Source organism: Thunnus thynnus, chromosome 6 (genome assembly GCF_963924715.1).
Source record: "Thunnus thynnus chromosome 6, fThuThy2.1, whole genome shotgun sequence".
Lineage (NCBI taxonomy): Eukaryota > Metazoa > Chordata > Actinopteri > Scombriformes > Scombridae > Thunnus > Thunnus thynnus.
The window spans coordinates 12345421-12362050 of record NC_089522.1 but is presented as its reverse complement, the minus strand read 5'-3'; the positions used below and the strand labels follow the sequence as shown (position 1 = coordinate 12362050).

The window sequence follows — 16630 nt, the reverse complement described above, 5'->3', positions numbered from 1 at the left end:
AGAACATGTACTTTAAAAAGCAAAATTAAAGGTTGCATATTAAGGTTCCAACAGCCTTTTGAAAAACAGGGGTGTAAGCAGACCTTGAATGACTGCTTGTAGACATAAACATCGTTTCCAATTTCTGTCCTCTTGGTCTTGCTGAAGAGGATGAGATCTTCAAAGAGAAAGATGCGGCGGATACATTTCTTCTTTCTAAAGAAAACTGTGAACTCGTCCTGGCGAATCAGCTGGCCCTGCTCTTTCAAATTCACCTGAGAGCAGAGAAAAGTTCAGCAGAGCAGGAAAGAAAAGAAGACTTTTAACTTCATCAAATTATTGCTTTAAGTTAATCTTATCTACCATTTAAATAGCTTACATCACAGTCCTGGATGGCATCCATGGTGAGCAAATCATTACCGTGCCGCATCTGAAACCGAACCAGCTCTGCAGCAGCCTGGATCTCAGCCCTCTCCCGTTCCCTCTCACTGCTAGTCAGATCAGGCACATACACACTGGGGCCACATACAGTTTGTGCGCACACACTAGATGTGTGCAGTGGATCCTGGATCATGTCTTTTGGCCTGTATGAGCCAGCCAGAGCCAGCATGTCCTGCAGCAGGAGGCTGTACTTGCTGATCCTCTGGATGGGCCTCAGCAGATACGATGAAAGGTCCATCATGTCCCCGAGCTCCTGCTGCTTTTTCTGTGAGGGGATGAGGAGTGGGATGACCACTGCAGCCAGAGCTGAAAATATATGTCCTTGTGCAACGCTGTGTCAACTGTACACCAAACAGGTTAATGTGTAAAAACCTATTTCAAACACCACAGAACTTCATTTTAAATAGAACTCAGGACTCCAAAAGTCTCAGGGGCATCACATATGCCAGGTAGAATTATAGGCACAAATATGACATGCAACATTTGTAAACTATTTGTTTTGTGCAGCCATTCTATACTGTAGTTTCAAATACAGTAGCTTCAGTGTAATTCTGAAAAAACAAAACTATAAAAATGTTGAACTGTATAAAATCAACACAACAAAAAATGAGGAGAATGTTAAGGTTCAAGTGTTCAGGTAATAACAAATCAAGACTAGAAACTGTTAAAGATATAATAGAAAATATGAGTTGCTCTCCCTGTGTTGACTGCACAGATCAGATGGTCGGGTTTTTCTTGTGTTGTATGAGTTACTGTTTTACCTGAAAGGCAAATGTTTTCAAGGGGATGGTTTGATGACGAGAACTGAATCTGTCAGCAGGTGTACAGATACTATTTGCTAAGGAAGGTGGAGCTTACTGCAACAACAAAAACATGTACAGTGGGAAAACTCTACCACTGATATGTTTCAGTTGAGAGAGAGACAGGACATATAAACGGACCTTGAAGATGTCATGGCGACGGTGTAGGATCAGGGCGTCTGACTGAGGTTTGTTCTTGCTGTACAGAGCATAAAGGCCAAAACTCTCGCTCTGTGGAAAGAAGCCAAATTAAACCATTATTAGAAAATGTATGTTATGAATGATTACTTAAACTTGTTGCTTTTATATTTATCTGCCATTATCATCCTGTCACTGTGCACGTCTGCATAGAAGGATGCGATTATTTAAAGTTCTGTTCAGTTTAGTGTATCACAATTAGATATTTTTCCACCAGTTTACTAAATAACTTTTTCATTTACTTCAATTACACAATAATAATCTAAATAAAGTGAACATTATCTGATTAAAACTAAGCTACGGCAACAAATGAGAGCTCTATAAATAAATCTAAGGCATTGTATAAAAACATTTATTAAGTTATTCAGTTATTACTCACATGTCTGAGAAAGCAGCGGGCCACCATGGCGGGCTCCCTTTGGCAGGCCTCCAGCTCTGGTAGAAAGTAGTGGCTGTGGAAGTCGTAGAGCTTCTCCAGGTTACCAAAAATGACGCCTCGCTTGCCCCTGAGGTCCTGGGGGATGTCTGGTGTGTCCAGCAGAGGGAGGTAGTGGGTGAGGATGTAGCCCAGCGAGCGGACGTACTCCCTCTCTGTGAACACCAGCTCCTCCAGGACACGCTGCAGCCTCCTGGAAACACAAAGAGACAAATACCTGCTAATTTCAAACATAGACTAACAGAATGACAATCAGCATACTGCAGCACATAAACACAGTTTAACAATGTATTTAATGACACATCTATTTTAATAGTATTTACAAATAACTAATTTAATCTCTTCATCCTTTGAATACCCAATGATGGTTTTTCTGCATCAACACAATCCAGTGAATATTAGGAAAGTTTTTGGAGGGATTTTTAAGTCTAAGGTTTTTACAACATCTCTTTTGTGTTGTTACTTTGTGTTTGTTTTCAAGCACTTTGTTTTATTTTCTCACAATGCATTATTTTATTTTCTTCTGTACTGTAATTGATTATTGATTAGTTATATTTTGATAAATTAACTTAATCATTTTAGAATTATTCATTATTTCACTGCCATCTGTTCCCTAAATGAGCAAAATGAAAACTGTACATTCTTCATAAATACAATTTCACCCTGATGATATTTACTTATTTTAAGTTATGCATTATTATCACCAATTTTCTTTTAAATTGCAGCTGGTGACACAGCGACATGCTTTCATTTTACTCTTTCTAAATGCACTGTGATAGTAAAGAAGCATGCCAGGCATGGACAGATTATCAGAAAGGGCATCGAGCTGGACATGGACACATAACATGACTCCTAACCTTCTGTATGTAGCAGCTCCTCTTCTACCAATATTTACATTGCTTACTTTCCTGTAGGTTTACCATAGTGTAAGCATAGGCTGGGCAGCTGTATTAGTGACATACGATGAACAAAATCATAAAAACAAAAATGAGACAGTATTCACAACCAAAAAGGACTCGGGTCACTAAAAGGAGCCAAAAGATGTGATTTGGATATTCCTACTTTTGACTGAGCCCACTGACTTTAGATCAGTGGTTCACAACTAGGGATCAGGACACCCGGCAAGGGGTTGTTGAATTAATCTAAGGGGTCACAAGGTGACAGAACAGGACAGGACAAAGAAAAAAAACATATTTCTGACGCACAAAAATTGTCTTTTTTTCAAGCTTTCCTTGTGAATTACTCTATTTTATCTCCTCTAATCCCCTAAAAGTTCAAATTTATTCAAATAATTCATTCAAATAAAACAAAATAAGTCCTCTTTTGTTCAACTGGTTTACAATGCAATGTGTGACAAGGGATCCCAGGTAGACTTTGCTTTATTTAAAAGGGTCACAGGCCAAAAAGGTTGGGAACTGCAGTCACTTAAAATTGAGGGTTTGTGCCCGTAGGCCCGTTCAGTAATCCATCCATGATACCAAATGAACAAGAGGAGAATCAGAAGAAACAATACCTGTAGTACTTCAGTGTAAGCTTAGAGACAGAAAAGAGCGCATGAAATCTCATTAAGACTCACAAAACTACATTAGTACAATTAAAAACATGACACTTGATTCACAGAATATTACACTGCAAAGCAAATGTCTGATAAGATCAGATCTTTTTTTATCAGTAATACAATTTCACCCACATATGGTAACTTACAGGGCATTGCTGGCACTCTCCTTTGGACTTGCCAAACTAAACGCCCCTTCATATCTCCCAATAGGCAGGCTCGAGTGTTTGCAGGATAAAGTCCCATTACCCCCAGCGGCGCCCCGGTCGCTCATACAAGAGTCCTCTGAGCAGAAGCTGCCATGGCGGGAGATCTGAAACTTCTGAGCCTCCTGGAGGATCCGACAAGATGGCTGACCATGGTGGGAGCAGGATGACGGGGATCGAACACGCTGCTCTGGAGGAGTGGACGACCCCACTGTCGCTACTCCTGTGGCGCACGAGTCTTGGCTCACCGACCTCGCTCCAAGACCTCGTCCCCATGGAAACCACTGGCAGCCAACAGTGTGGGACTGAGACAGAGCAGCGGCATCTCTCTCACTCCTCGCTCTGCTTGTTTGTCTCCTCCTCGTCTCTCTTTCTGTTCTCTTTGATGACCTATTAGAAAATGACACAGAAGCACTAATACTGAGTCCAGACCTAATGAGCTTTCCTCCAGCGGGGCCCTTTAGTGTGTTTCAAGAATTAGATGTAAGATAATGAAGCTCAAGGTTGCTGCTAGGGCCCTTAACCTCTTCAACACCGCTGACGCACAGTCAGTACATAATTTGTAAGGATACCAAATATGTCAAGCTGAATTTTGTATAAAAGTGAAGTGATAAAATGAAGGTCAAAACATTTCTATTTGATGAAATGGTGTAGCCATAAAAAACAGACTTGAAACTATCAATGCAGAGCTGGATAAAGTTGATACAGAAAATATCTGATACTGTCATATCAGACAATGTGGAATAGGACTGATTGACTGACTTGAATTTATTTTTGTAATAGTTTGGATTGTTGTATTTGTTTTTGTTTATTGTAAATCACTTGGTGATATTATGTGCCACATCATTAAAAATGAATAAAACTGGGTTTTGTGTGACTGGGAACAATGCATCTATATTACAATACTCAGTTACTCAAAATAAGAATAAATGGCACTGCGTTACATCCAATATCTAAAAAAAAAATGCAGAAATAAAATTGTAGATTTATTTTGTTCTAATCACAAATTCATCAGCATCATCATCAAAGCACTACTCTCCAACAGCAATATTTCAGCACTTTTTAGAAATCACAGTGAATGAACTTCTCAGGTTAGATCACAGTCTAATGAAATGAACGGACCAACAAAGCAGTTGAATTACCTGTGAGGTGACTGTGGAGTGACCTTTGACCCCTGGCTGGTCCCGGCATCACTGTGATCGTCAGGTTTGACGCTGATAGAGGCCATAGTTGTTGAGTTAGTGCTGTTGTTGCCTAGCATCGGCTTTCTCTTCCCTAAATCCACTGCCCCTGACACGATGCCCTCCCACTGCGGGTGCCGTGGCCCAGGAGTCGATTGTACCACCAGACTCTGACCACCGGGTGACGCTGTCTGAACATTAGTGCTCATCACATCAACATAGTGACGTTCACACCAGCTGCTAGAATGTGGTTGTTGGCGGGAGACCTCATCTATTTCCTGTATCCTCTCCTGAAGCTGCTGCCGGGCCTCCTGGCATCTCAGCCAGGCTACGTTCCAGACCCGCATACCCCTGGAGCCCTGCAGGGCGCTGGCCTGGGCCTTCATCTCCTGGAATCTCTCTGGGCTGAACTGGAGGAACTTGTCTTGGAAAGTCTGGAGAATGAAGCTGTCATTGCCTGGCTGGAACACACTGGTGATGGTTGTGCCAGAGCAAAGGGAGATACTGCTTGGTCCTGGATCTTGGTTTTGGTGTTGTACTGGCTGACTGTTTGTTTGATTGATAGATGTTGCACTTTGATCATGGTCTTGAATTGTGTGGATTCTGGATTGACTCTCTTCCAGGTACTCAATGCATTCACTGGCCAGAGCTGTAGCCTGTTCGGAGATTAAGATGATTTTATTTTTAATAAAAGAACAAAGCTGAATATTCTTTTTAAAAACCAAGCTTAATTTCTCAGGCAGATGTTCTGTTACTTGACTGAAATGTTACTTGTGTATGCTATACTTAGCTGAAACTACTGAAGTATAAAAGTAGCACAGGTGAAATTGTTTTTCTGCTGTTTAAAAAGAAAAATCATTAATTCCATATACTGTTTGACACCAGAATCATCAGCAGATGTGTCAGTTCTTTAGTTGTACAGTAAATAAAATGATTAGCAAATAATTAAGACGTGAGCTGACTTTTGATTACTGCTGGAGTGATGCCTTTTTTACTAAATTACATAAAAGAAACACATACAAAAGTAACTCTTTTAAAACATGACAGACAATTACTTCCATGGTCTCAGTAAAAGCAAGAGCAAAAGTGACATCACTACGGTGTTTGTTTCAATGGGAACACACCTTACCAATGAATCTCTGTCTAAAGTAATGACCATTAAAAAATTGTATCAAAGCTATTTTAAATGCTAAATCTTCCTGATTGTTCCATAACAACATAACTGTGGTCTGCTATGCTATGGTGCTCAGTTACATTAGTGTGTGATTTGTCAATTACAACCCTGCATCATTTTACATTACGGCTATATATTTGAATATATACCTATATACTGTAGCTATATAGTATATAGCTATATAACTGCTTTCCTTCCTAAAACTATATATGCAAAAGAGAAACATGAAATAACACATAAATTAAAACAAACAAAGTCAGACTGGGCCAGATGTCTGTTTCTACAGAGTAAAAGTACTACATGTGTACTGAACTTGAACTTGAATCTTGAATTCTTATCTGACACCAACCTGCTCACAAAAATCACACACGTTGACCATGATCTGCAGCTCCCTGCCGCACGCCTCTGCCCTGCACAGGAAGTCCTCCAGGCCTGCTTTGAAGGTGCAGACTAGAGTCCTGAACGCCTCCGTCTCTGGATAGGACATCCCACTCTGCTGGAGCCGCTCTGCGTCTGATGCTAACGACATGGCATGGTGTCTACGGTCCTGCAGAAAGGAGACAGAGAGATAGAGAGTAAGACAAGTGAACAGACAGTGACACGATGACAGCCATGAGCAAACTTAGACTCACATTAGCTTCAATAAGGAAACCAGTGAAGCTGTTGAGAATCTGCTCCATTCTGTCTCCAGAGTCGTCGACTGATTCAGCTTCCAGCAGGTGGCGCTCTCCCTCTGCATTAAACCACTGTTGCATCTGTAGGGAATGAAGATGCAACACAATACAACAATATTGGGTTCAGTAAGAACATGTACATACACAAGGATATTTCTTTTTAAAGTGCTTTATCTAAAGTGACTTATTTTGGTTACTATTTTACATACAGGTCCACTACCCTTGATATTTTATAGAGGGTGTGTGAACATGTACAGGTGTGCTTGCACTTATAAGTTTGAATGTATATCTTAATTTTGTATACTCTATACTTGAGCACATGACATGTATTTTAGTGACCTTAGCTGTCCATATTGGGGTGGGTACATTTGTTATTATTGTTGTTTTCCTTCAGTTTTGAATGTGTTTATCTCTTCTTGGTTGATCCATTACGGGTCCATTACCACAATGACCAAACCTAACATACTGTATTTTGAAAGTAAGTTGCATCCATCTGAAGATCAGTCGGCAGATTTGATGAACATCTGGAATAATGTACCTGTGTGAAGTGTCCCTCCATCTCTCTGAGTTGCAGCAGATACTCCAGGTGCTCCAGAGATATGTTGGACCTGTGCACGAGGACGTGAGCCTGCTCTTCCACATGGTTGTAAAGGCTGGTCACCGAGTCCACTGCATCACTGGACGTAGGAAAAAGAAATACTTCAGTAGTGGTTTCATTGAGTCCTAATGCATATTATTGTTTTTCTGTGTCTCATCTTTAAATTGCGGACTTTTTCATAATGTTTGCTGGTGTAGTGTCTTCCACTGGCAGAAATACTCTATTTTTTTAGTCTTGTGGTTTAATTCATAGCAGCATGAATATTCAATCACAGGATATCACAGGCCATGAAAACAGCTAAACCCGAATCACACTGCAGAGTAAACACAAAACTCAAACAGAGGTGCTCTGTACATTTAAATATAGTGAGTAAGAGCAGGACATTTACATTTACAACGTTTACCTGAGGTCCTCGCAGTGGGGGTATTTGAGGTCACTCTCCTTCCTCAGCCTAGCCAGGATGGCCCCACCCTCCCTCTGCAGGCTGACCAATCGGCTGTCCTCCAGTACATCGCTCATCAGAGTCCTCTGGTCCATCATACATTGCTGCACAGTCTGTTAAACAAAAAACATATCGAGATCAGCAAATGATAACCCCAACACATAACATCAGAAAGCACTATATGACGCATTGAAGTACCTGTGCAGTGTCTGTCCTCCGGGGCTCCTCTAATGTACTGATGGCTCTCAGAAGCAGACTCGACGCCTCATGAAGATCAGATACAAATGGGAAGAGTTTCTAGAGCATAAAAGATGTGGACAAGAGCGATCATGAGCAGTGAAGACCCAACTAGTGCACCACATGATTAGACAGAGCAGAGGGAGAGAAAGAGAGAGAGAGAGATACATATAGTTTATTGAGGTGACTGACTCACCTGATGCAGCTCCATCCAGTCACAGTAGCTGTGAGACAGAGTCCCATCCAGGCGGGAGCTCAGGTGATTCACCTCCACCAGCTTGAACAAAGCTTTCATCGATGTCACCACTTCAGTCTGCTTTGAGGTAAAATGGAAAAAAATGGAGAAGTAACATCAACAGGTTATTATAGCTACAGCGATAAATGAATAAGAGGAAGACTCCAGACCATCATCATTCATTATTATTTTAGTTGACCTAGCCCAAAGGGTCACTTTAATGTTGAGATATTTTGTTTGATACGTGAAAACTTTGACCTGCTGCTGGCACTACATAAGAAGTTTTATGACAAACTTTATAGTAATCCATCCAATATATACAGTATATTTCATATTTCACTCAAAATATCATGAAGATGAATGTCACAAAAATTCAGGGCAATCCAAGCTCATAGATTATTCAGATTAATTATCCTTTATAGGAAAACAAACAGCGGTAATTTGTGCAGTGTCTTCCACTAAATTATAATAAATTAAAAATCTGACCTGGATGCCGGGACACCTCTCTGGCCGGAGGCTGCTCTCTTTGTCCACCAGTATCACCAAACTGTTCACCACCTGAGGGGTCTGCTCCTGCAACAGTTAAACATTCAATCTTACTTAACTACAGTCATGCATCTTGATTTTGCGTAACACCCTTTAATTGATATTGCTGAATACATTAGAGTGCATTTTAAAAGTCAAAAATATGTGGATATCAATGGATAGATTATTTCTCTTTCTGTTTTATGAAGTAAATGGAGCTGATATGAATGCAGGAATACTGTGTAACTCTTGTAATTATGAACTGAGTCATCACGTGTTTCACAATGCAATGAATTGTAATGTTGATAAAAGAGCCGGAAAAAATATTTTGTCTCATCTCTCATAACTATTTAATAAACTGAAGGAAGTCTGGATATGTTGTCTCGGCTCAGGAGCTGATACATTATTCAGCACTGACATTTCACTCAGAACTCATTGTGCCTGTAAACAACAGCACTTCAGCCAGGCTTTAACATCCAAACAACAATAAACTCTGACCTGCTGTAGTCAGCTGTGACACAGAGGTTTGTGTGCTTCTTACCTGAAGTGTCATCAAGGCTTTATAAAGCTGTGGTTGAGGATTTGTCTTCCTCGCATCAAAAATGAGAGTCATCCCAGCTTCTCTGATCTCTCTCCTTTAGATACAGAGATAAAAAGGTAAATTAGTACACAATAAAACAGATGGTACCACAGCGATGCCAAAACTGCCTTCCAGTATGACTTTAAATGTACAATTGATGTGTTTCAACTTTTTGGTAGATTGATTGGTTAATTGATTTGTTTATTCATTGATTTACTGGCACAGGAATATTACATCTTACCTGATGATAGAGTGGAAGTAGAGCAGCATATGAAAGAGCTCCTGACTTGTTACATTTGATCTCCATCCCTGGTGGTCTCCATAGAGCTCAACTATTGCCCTTCCTGTCCTGTCTCTGCCGCCTGAAGGGGTGGGAGAGAGTAAAGATCAGGGTATGCTGCAGAGAAATTACCTGATGCATCTCCACAAGTTTTTTCACAAGATCTCGACATCATGAGATCACACGAGCATTCATCTTGTCAGGTTTCAAGTTATGTGCTTGTGTCCGAACCACCGGTGGTTTGGACCAATCAGTGTCCTTTAAGGATTCTCGTGTGATCTTGTGATCTCACTAATCCAGCTGCCTCGCAAGGTAAGACAGTGAGAGACAGATAGTTCATCCAATCACCTGCCAAGTATTTTTTGCAAGTGCCTGCCCTTTTCCAAACAGTTTCCAAGACGACTTCTCAGATGGTTCTGTGTAACAAGCAATCTGGCATGTCAGGTTATCACTTCTGTGATCATATTGATTGAGAGTCGAGAGAGACTTCTTTCCATTTCAATAGTGAAGGTAGTAACTTTGCATGTGGAGGTAACTGTGACACCTTCTACTCCCCAGTGAAAGTACCGAGGGTTCAGTTACAATATTAAATAATAAAAAAAGTTACTCTGTATATTGAGAATTAGATTAGTTTTGATGGAAGAAGAGCAAAAGGCTCATAAAATCAAAAGTGCAAAAGCAGCAAAGGCCTGATAGACAAAGACAGAGCAGGCACACTAACTGATACTAGCACATGAAAGGAAATCATTCAGGACAAAAGAGCTAAAAGAAAGACAGAGAGAGTCAGAACAATTGTTGGTACATAGGTGAGTTTTACTACCCTTTCAGAAAAAAAGAAATACCAAAGATATTAGAGAAGACAATTAAATAGCCACAAAAGTGATTCCTCCATGTCTCAACATCACTTAATTTTATGATGACCCTGTAAAAACCTTCTTCTTGCTCTTTTTATGTATAACTGACAAATGTTATATTATCTCTATCTGCTCTTACGTAGGCAATAAAGGATTCATCTAATGCCGAATTTTTATGCAATCTTATTTTTACATGTTGTACCTCTCTGTACTGTGAAGAACTTTATAACTCATTTTAAAAGCCGCCAAACAACGTATGCGGATTATTTTGATTATTGTGGTTGTCAATGTTACTAACTTACCTGTGAGAGATGCTACTCCTAAATAGAGGGGGTGGGCTCTGGGGTCCGGGGATCCCAGGGGGAGGTGGTCAGGTCTAGGACGAGCAGAGGAAGGCTGGGGTTTCTTCTGTGTCTCTGCTGCTGGAGGTAGAACTATCTGTGACATGTTCTCCATCTGAAGACCATTTCTACTGGTTATGGATCCACTGACAGGCTGAACACCATCTATAGAAAGTGAAAACATCTTGTTGTAGGGAAGCTGATGAAGACTCATTTTCATTTTGTAATAAAAGAGTACAACACGTAACAAGAACAACATGACTCTGTACCTGGAATGACCATCTTCCTCCTGTTGATCTTGGGTGAAACCAGTCCAAAGGCTGTGCTTTTTTTACACTTGACCACATGTAGCTGGGGAATCTCTGCACAGGAGCCAGCATTTTCTCTTCTCCTGACATTTTGACCTTCAACAATGACCACCTCGCACTTCTCTGAGGTGTCCACGACTGCTGTGGAGAGGGAGGAACATCTTCCATCTAACAGTGATTCTCGTCTGTTCAGTGGTGCTGTAAGACATTTAGAAAAGTTTGGACTCCCTCCCATGGAATCGGTTCTGTTTTGCAGCCTTTGACGAGGCTTGAGGGTGCTCGTGTTCATCGCTTGAATTTCACTGGAATTAAATGGTGATCCATGATGTCTAGTGGAGGTCACATCTGCCTCTTTAGGATCATTTGAGCTTGACAAAGTTCTAGTGTTTATCCTTGTTCCTGCTGATAAGTTTGTTCCATTCACATTTTGTAAATTGCCATAAGGTTTGGCAGAGAGAACATCCCTTGGTTCCCTGAATGGCACAGTGGTCCTTTCAGTTGTCTGCTCCAGCTGTCCACCAAATTTTGAAACATTTGTGCCTCTGTAATCCATACATGGGGCAGTGTTTGTATCTCCTGGTTTCCAATATGGAACAGTGTTCTTGTCTCCTGACTCCTTATAGATGGCTCCACTGACAGAGCAAGGGGACTGGTTTTGCATCCCAGGATCACACCACATTCCTTGGGCATTACACCATGGATCCACTGTTTCAGTCTCTGGTGGCCTCTGTCTGTCATCACACTGTGAGAAATCCCCATCCTCCTCCACCACAGCTAACATATTCCCGCTCTCTCTCTCCTGTCCAAAGGCGACAGGGTTTTGTATTGCAGCCTGGTAGGATTCCCTGTAGCGACACCTCAGCTCCTGAGCTCTGGAAACCTGTCCGCCTTGTCTCCTCCTCATACACGGGGTACAGGGTTTCTCTGAGAAGCGGACAGTGCGGACACATTGAGAGGGTTCAAAGGAGCCAGGGTGAGGCTGATGGGGTTGGGAATGGTGGAGAGTGGATGAGGGTCCGGTTTCCCCAGACATGTTAGGCCTTAATGATATAGCAGCCTCTGATCTAGAATGATTCTGCGTTTGTGGTTTTGTAGGTAATTGCACATGTGCATGTGCTTGAGGTGATATCTGTGTCTTTGGCTGTCTTTGTATTTGCATATATGACTCCATTTGTGCACGTGGTTGCATTTGTGCTTGTCTGTGTGGATATCTTTGCATTTGTGCTTCGATTTGTGTGTGTGGTTGCATCTGCACCTCTGAATCCTGTTGTTCCTCTCCTGCTGACTGAGCTCTGCCAAAAAGCTTAGTTGCCTGCAGAACATCAATATATTCCCCTTCTGTAGAAGCTTGGCCTGCTGGCTCACTTCTGTTCATATCTTGTAGAGTTGTGTCTTTATGTTTATCTTGTGCTATATTTTCAAGAACAATCACACCCTTATCTGCACTCTTGCATGTATTTGTGTTTTTACAAGTGCTTGCAGGGGTGCATGTACCTGAGACAGTGCTTGTTTTTGATTCTGTATTCGGATCTGTCCCAGTAACACGGCTGTCCCATGTGTTTGGGGACACCCAGCCTATAGGCTTTGGCTCTGATTCAGTCTCTTTCACTTTGACCAGCCTGGATGAAGAAGCACTGCTAGTATCTACGAGGCGGAGTGACACAGCAATGCCGTGCTTTGCTGGACATATTCTGGTCTCCACGGAGAAAGCAGAGGGATGTGAAGAAGATGTTAAAATTGAATTCTGAATGGTTACAGGACACTGTTCTGGAGCAGTTTCCTTTGAAGGAGAAAGAAGAAATGAAGTATTTGATGTAGAATTCTCAGGAAAATGAGGAGGAGGTGGAGGAAGAGGAAGCGGAGGTGGTAAAGGAAGATACGAAGGAGGAACAGAGGCCATACTACTCCCAGCACACTGTGGTACATCCACAAAATCAGGCACGGCCACCCGTTCCCATGGTAACCTCACCACGCCATGCTCAGTGGCAAGCAGGCATCGGCTGAGAGGCGTTCCATGGCGGCCCTGGTTGATCTCCTCTAACCAGTCACGGCTGAATATACACAGATAGGAAGTTTCAGGGACCGGGGTCTCCTCGACTAGTTCCACTCTAAGCCCCTCCTCTTCCAGTAAGCTGCACACCACAATGCGAGCTGATTGGTCACAGAACGGCGTCACTTGGAGGTAAAAGTCGCCAGGCTGAAGAAGCAGGGGGTCGATGGGAGCAAGTTGGATGACAACTTGGTCACGCAAACACAGAGGCCAGCCCTCACAGAGGAAGAGTGCATCCGTGTACTGAGCCTAAAGCAGACAGGGACATGGACTGTAAAGAATTTCAACAGAAATTAACCTACTTTTATCTCTAAATTAACATTATGTTAAGTGTTATAGAAAGACCTCAGGGTAATTCTGTTCCATAATTAACAAATGTTTTGAACATATGTGTCTTCAGATGCTCACACAAGCGTAGTCCAACACCGCTGTAGTGTATAAGACAGTGACTTACACATGCAGCCTGCTGCACGGTGTCTAAGATGTGCTTGGCCGGGACCAGAAAGTCCAGGAGACACCGCAGAGCGTCTCCCTGATAACGACTGTCGATGATTTGGAAGAGCTGGCTGAGAACAGTGGGGGCGGTGGCCTCAAAGGGCGGATACAGCACCGACAGCAGGTTCTGGATGGACCCCTCCAGAGAATCAAGGTTCTGAAAACACAAGAGAGAAAAAACTGAGGCTAAAGAAAAAACATTGCTTTGTGTCCTACTGGTTTATGATGGATCCCATAACATCAAGTACAACGTAGGCAGGTCACGTTCTGTGGATGATATGTGGACGTGCACTACTTGGACGACAGCTTAGTCCACATGGATACAGTCAATAACTGTAATTTCAGGAATCCTTTGCCACATGCTGTAAAACATATTCTCTGCTGTCCTCCCACATATTCACAAGGTCAACTGCTCAACAATGGAAGACAATGATATAAACAAGCTGTTTCAGTCATATATCTCATCCTCAGTTAAAAAAAAAAGCACATGGTGAAGCACCACTATTACTAAAGTAGTTTGCTTTTAGAATTAAATTCTCACGTGAAATTACACAGGTCTGTCCTCAACCTCATGACCTTCTGAGAAAATAGCTCAACAAACACAAACACTCATCATTAAACATATAGTCAGCCAGCCTGACAGCAAACATCCAAGTAAACAGAGTGTGTGATGGCTGGTCTCAAGGCTAGCTAGCCTCTTGGTTTATGGTTTCACATTCTCTTTGACCTGAACTCATGGCCCGCTACCCACTTTTAGGACCTGCTTTATTTAGCTCGGCAAAGGCCACAGCAGCAGACCTCGGGGGTTAATGTACGTACATGCATGGCTGAGGCTCTGCGGGGAGATGATGTGTGAATTTCGACGCATAGCATGAATGTTGCTGCATTTTTTCCCTTCAGGTACGTGTTCCATGTCATTTACTGTATAAGATTACATCAAAGTATGTGTGGGAGTAAGAAACAGCAAAGGGACACAAAAATTCTTCTTCACTTTTAAAAATCTTCGTCCTCGGTTGAATTAATCATTTTAGATTCATTTAGATAAAAACAACAACCAGGTCAGTCGCTGTCATCATAACATTTTCAACATCAAACTTTGCTCCAGTCATGTTTTTTATCTTCTCATTGAGAATTTGTTTTGGATAAATCATCCCACAGAATTAAAGGGTTTCCAGCTGTAGTTATGAAGAGAGGCAGACCTGGATGTACTATAGGGAGATGAAACAGAGGAGGGTGTGTTAGGGTGTGATGAAATCTGTCCCCTAAGACAATATTGGCTCAATACTTGTCCAACTCAAAGTAATACTTGACTCGCACCATCTGCTCTGCATAACAAGCAGACTTTCTCATTGAATTCTGTCCTACTCTGTCCATTCTGTATATCCTTGTATCTTTGCTGTTTCTTATGTTTCTGTTTTTTCTCTCTCATGCAACGCTTGCTCATCCCCACCCTCACCGTCTCATCCCCTTACATTATCATCTAAAAACGCTGAACTCTCAGCCAGTTCACAACCCCCACAGCTCCAGAGACAGCACTGTGACTCACTGTGGGTCAGTCCTGCCACACCCCGCTGTGAAAAAAAAACACGGCGATATCATCATGATAACAGATGAGAAGGAAGAGGAGGAGGAGGAGGTGAAGGATTGCAATGGTGGTGGTTGACAGATGAGGATGAGGATGGTGGCTGGCTCAGAAGCACATTATGTACTGTAAGCAAATTCAGTTCACAGCTCATGAATTTTAAATTAAATGTTTTCCCATCTTGAGGACAATGAGCACCTGCTTCATCAACTCTTAAATAATGTCAGTGAGGGAGGTCTGGGATCGGTCCACAGATTCTTGGCAAAAGGCAGCTTGGAAATTGCAGACATTTTAATGAATGTGACCTTAACAAGGGAACTAACCAGTGGTGTTGGGTTGGGGCCCCCTGGCCCGGAAGCCTTTCGAGTGCTTACAAAATGAGAACTTGGAGTGTATTAACACTGCTGGTAATATGAGTCAGCTGTGAGAAGCAATCACCATGTTACTGTACGTCTGCTTACAAGGATACACACTGACACTGTAACACCATTTAGAGTATAAATGCATTGTCGAGTGTGTGTTTTTTAGTGAAAGTGTGTATTTGAGTGTCTGTGTCCAGTATGTGGTGTATGAACAGGCTGTTTGGACCTGTCTATCTGCCCTGGCCAGCATTCTGTTGCTGGAGATTCACACGGCTCTATATAAACACCCAGATCTCTCTCACTCGGCCACTGAAATAAATGATGGCACTCACATTACTGTGGATAGCATGTCCCAGTGTGGGGGCTGAGGACAGTCTGAATATCTTTGTCCAGTATCATTATGAAACAGAAATAGTCTTTGCACATTCCAGATGTCAAGCAGGTTGCTGCCTGGACAAGAACAAAATATTTAACAATGAAAAAAGAAAAGCATTTATGGTGACTTAATACATTCCTGTGGGATGTTTATCCCTTTATACAGTATGTTTTTAACAGTGACATTACTTTTAGGGGAATTTTGACTATTTTATTTGATTGTATCTAGTAGAGAGTGACGGGTAATGTAGGGAGAGGGGAAAGAAATGACATGCATCAAACTTCAAAAGAGAGAAATTAATCCTGAATTCAGTGTTTTTAAAATCTTAGAAATGGAAACTGGAAAATATTGAAAGTATTTGGCTCCAGAAATGGTAGTTTTCACGACTGCTATTGTCCTTGACTTCAATGGCTAATCTATGTTGTGTTTACTTCTTATTATTTATACTATTATATTAACTACTGTAACTCCCCTCAGTTTATGAGTCAAATGAAGTATCCTCTAAAATATTCAGTTTGTGTAATTTGTATACAAAATGCCTGAGAAATATGTGAAGCACAATAAGCACAAATGATGTGATTTGGCCAAACTTCAGAGCCTCTACAGACACTGATAGAGCCTCTAAATAAGCATGAAAAGAATCCATTTCCTGTGTTTACGTCTGTGGTTTTTCATCTTTAAGAAAAACGAGCTGATGTACACAGATTCCCTACTGGATTAC

At 41.7% G+C, this 16630-nt stretch overlaps 1 protein-coding gene across 5 annotated transcripts in view; it reads right to left on the bottom strand.

Moving 5' to 3' along the window:
* The window catches only part of LOC137184264 (pleckstrin homology domain-containing family G member 4B-like), a 29734-nt gene that overhangs the window by 6864 nt on the left and 6240 nt on the right, over positions 1 to 16630 (bottom strand). For 4 of the 5 annotated variants that reach the window (XM_067591742.1, XM_067591744.1, XM_067591746.1 and 1 more), the window contains exons 2-19: positions 13549 to 13746; positions 11006 to 13343; positions 10698 to 10901; positions 9503 to 9623; positions 9223 to 9316; positions 8643 to 8729; positions 8118 to 8237; positions 7883 to 7981; positions 7646 to 7797; positions 7183 to 7321; positions 6603 to 6725; positions 6320 to 6517; positions 4758 to 5452; positions 3559 to 4005; positions 1798 to 2047; positions 1362 to 1451; positions 359 to 685; positions 84 to 254 (exon numbers count right to left, since the gene is read on the bottom strand). In XM_067591742.1, the coding sequence (XP_067447843.1) occupies positions 84 to 254; positions 359 to 685; positions 1362 to 1451; positions 1798 to 2047; positions 3559 to 4005; positions 4758 to 5452; positions 6320 to 6517; positions 6603 to 6725; positions 7183 to 7321; positions 7646 to 7797; positions 7883 to 7981; positions 8118 to 8237; positions 8643 to 8729; positions 9223 to 9316; positions 9503 to 9623; positions 10698 to 10901; positions 11006 to 13343; positions 13549 to 13746 (5853 nt within the window). The remainder of the gene's footprint in view (positions 1 to 83; positions 255 to 358; positions 686 to 1361; positions 1452 to 1797; positions 2048 to 3558; positions 4006 to 4757; positions 5453 to 6319; positions 6518 to 6602; positions 6726 to 7182; positions 7322 to 7645; positions 7798 to 7882; positions 7982 to 8117; positions 8238 to 8642; positions 8730 to 9222; positions 9317 to 9502; positions 9624 to 10697; positions 10902 to 11005; positions 13344 to 13548; positions 13747 to 16630) is intronic. The other variant, XM_067591743.1, reaches the window with a different exon arrangement.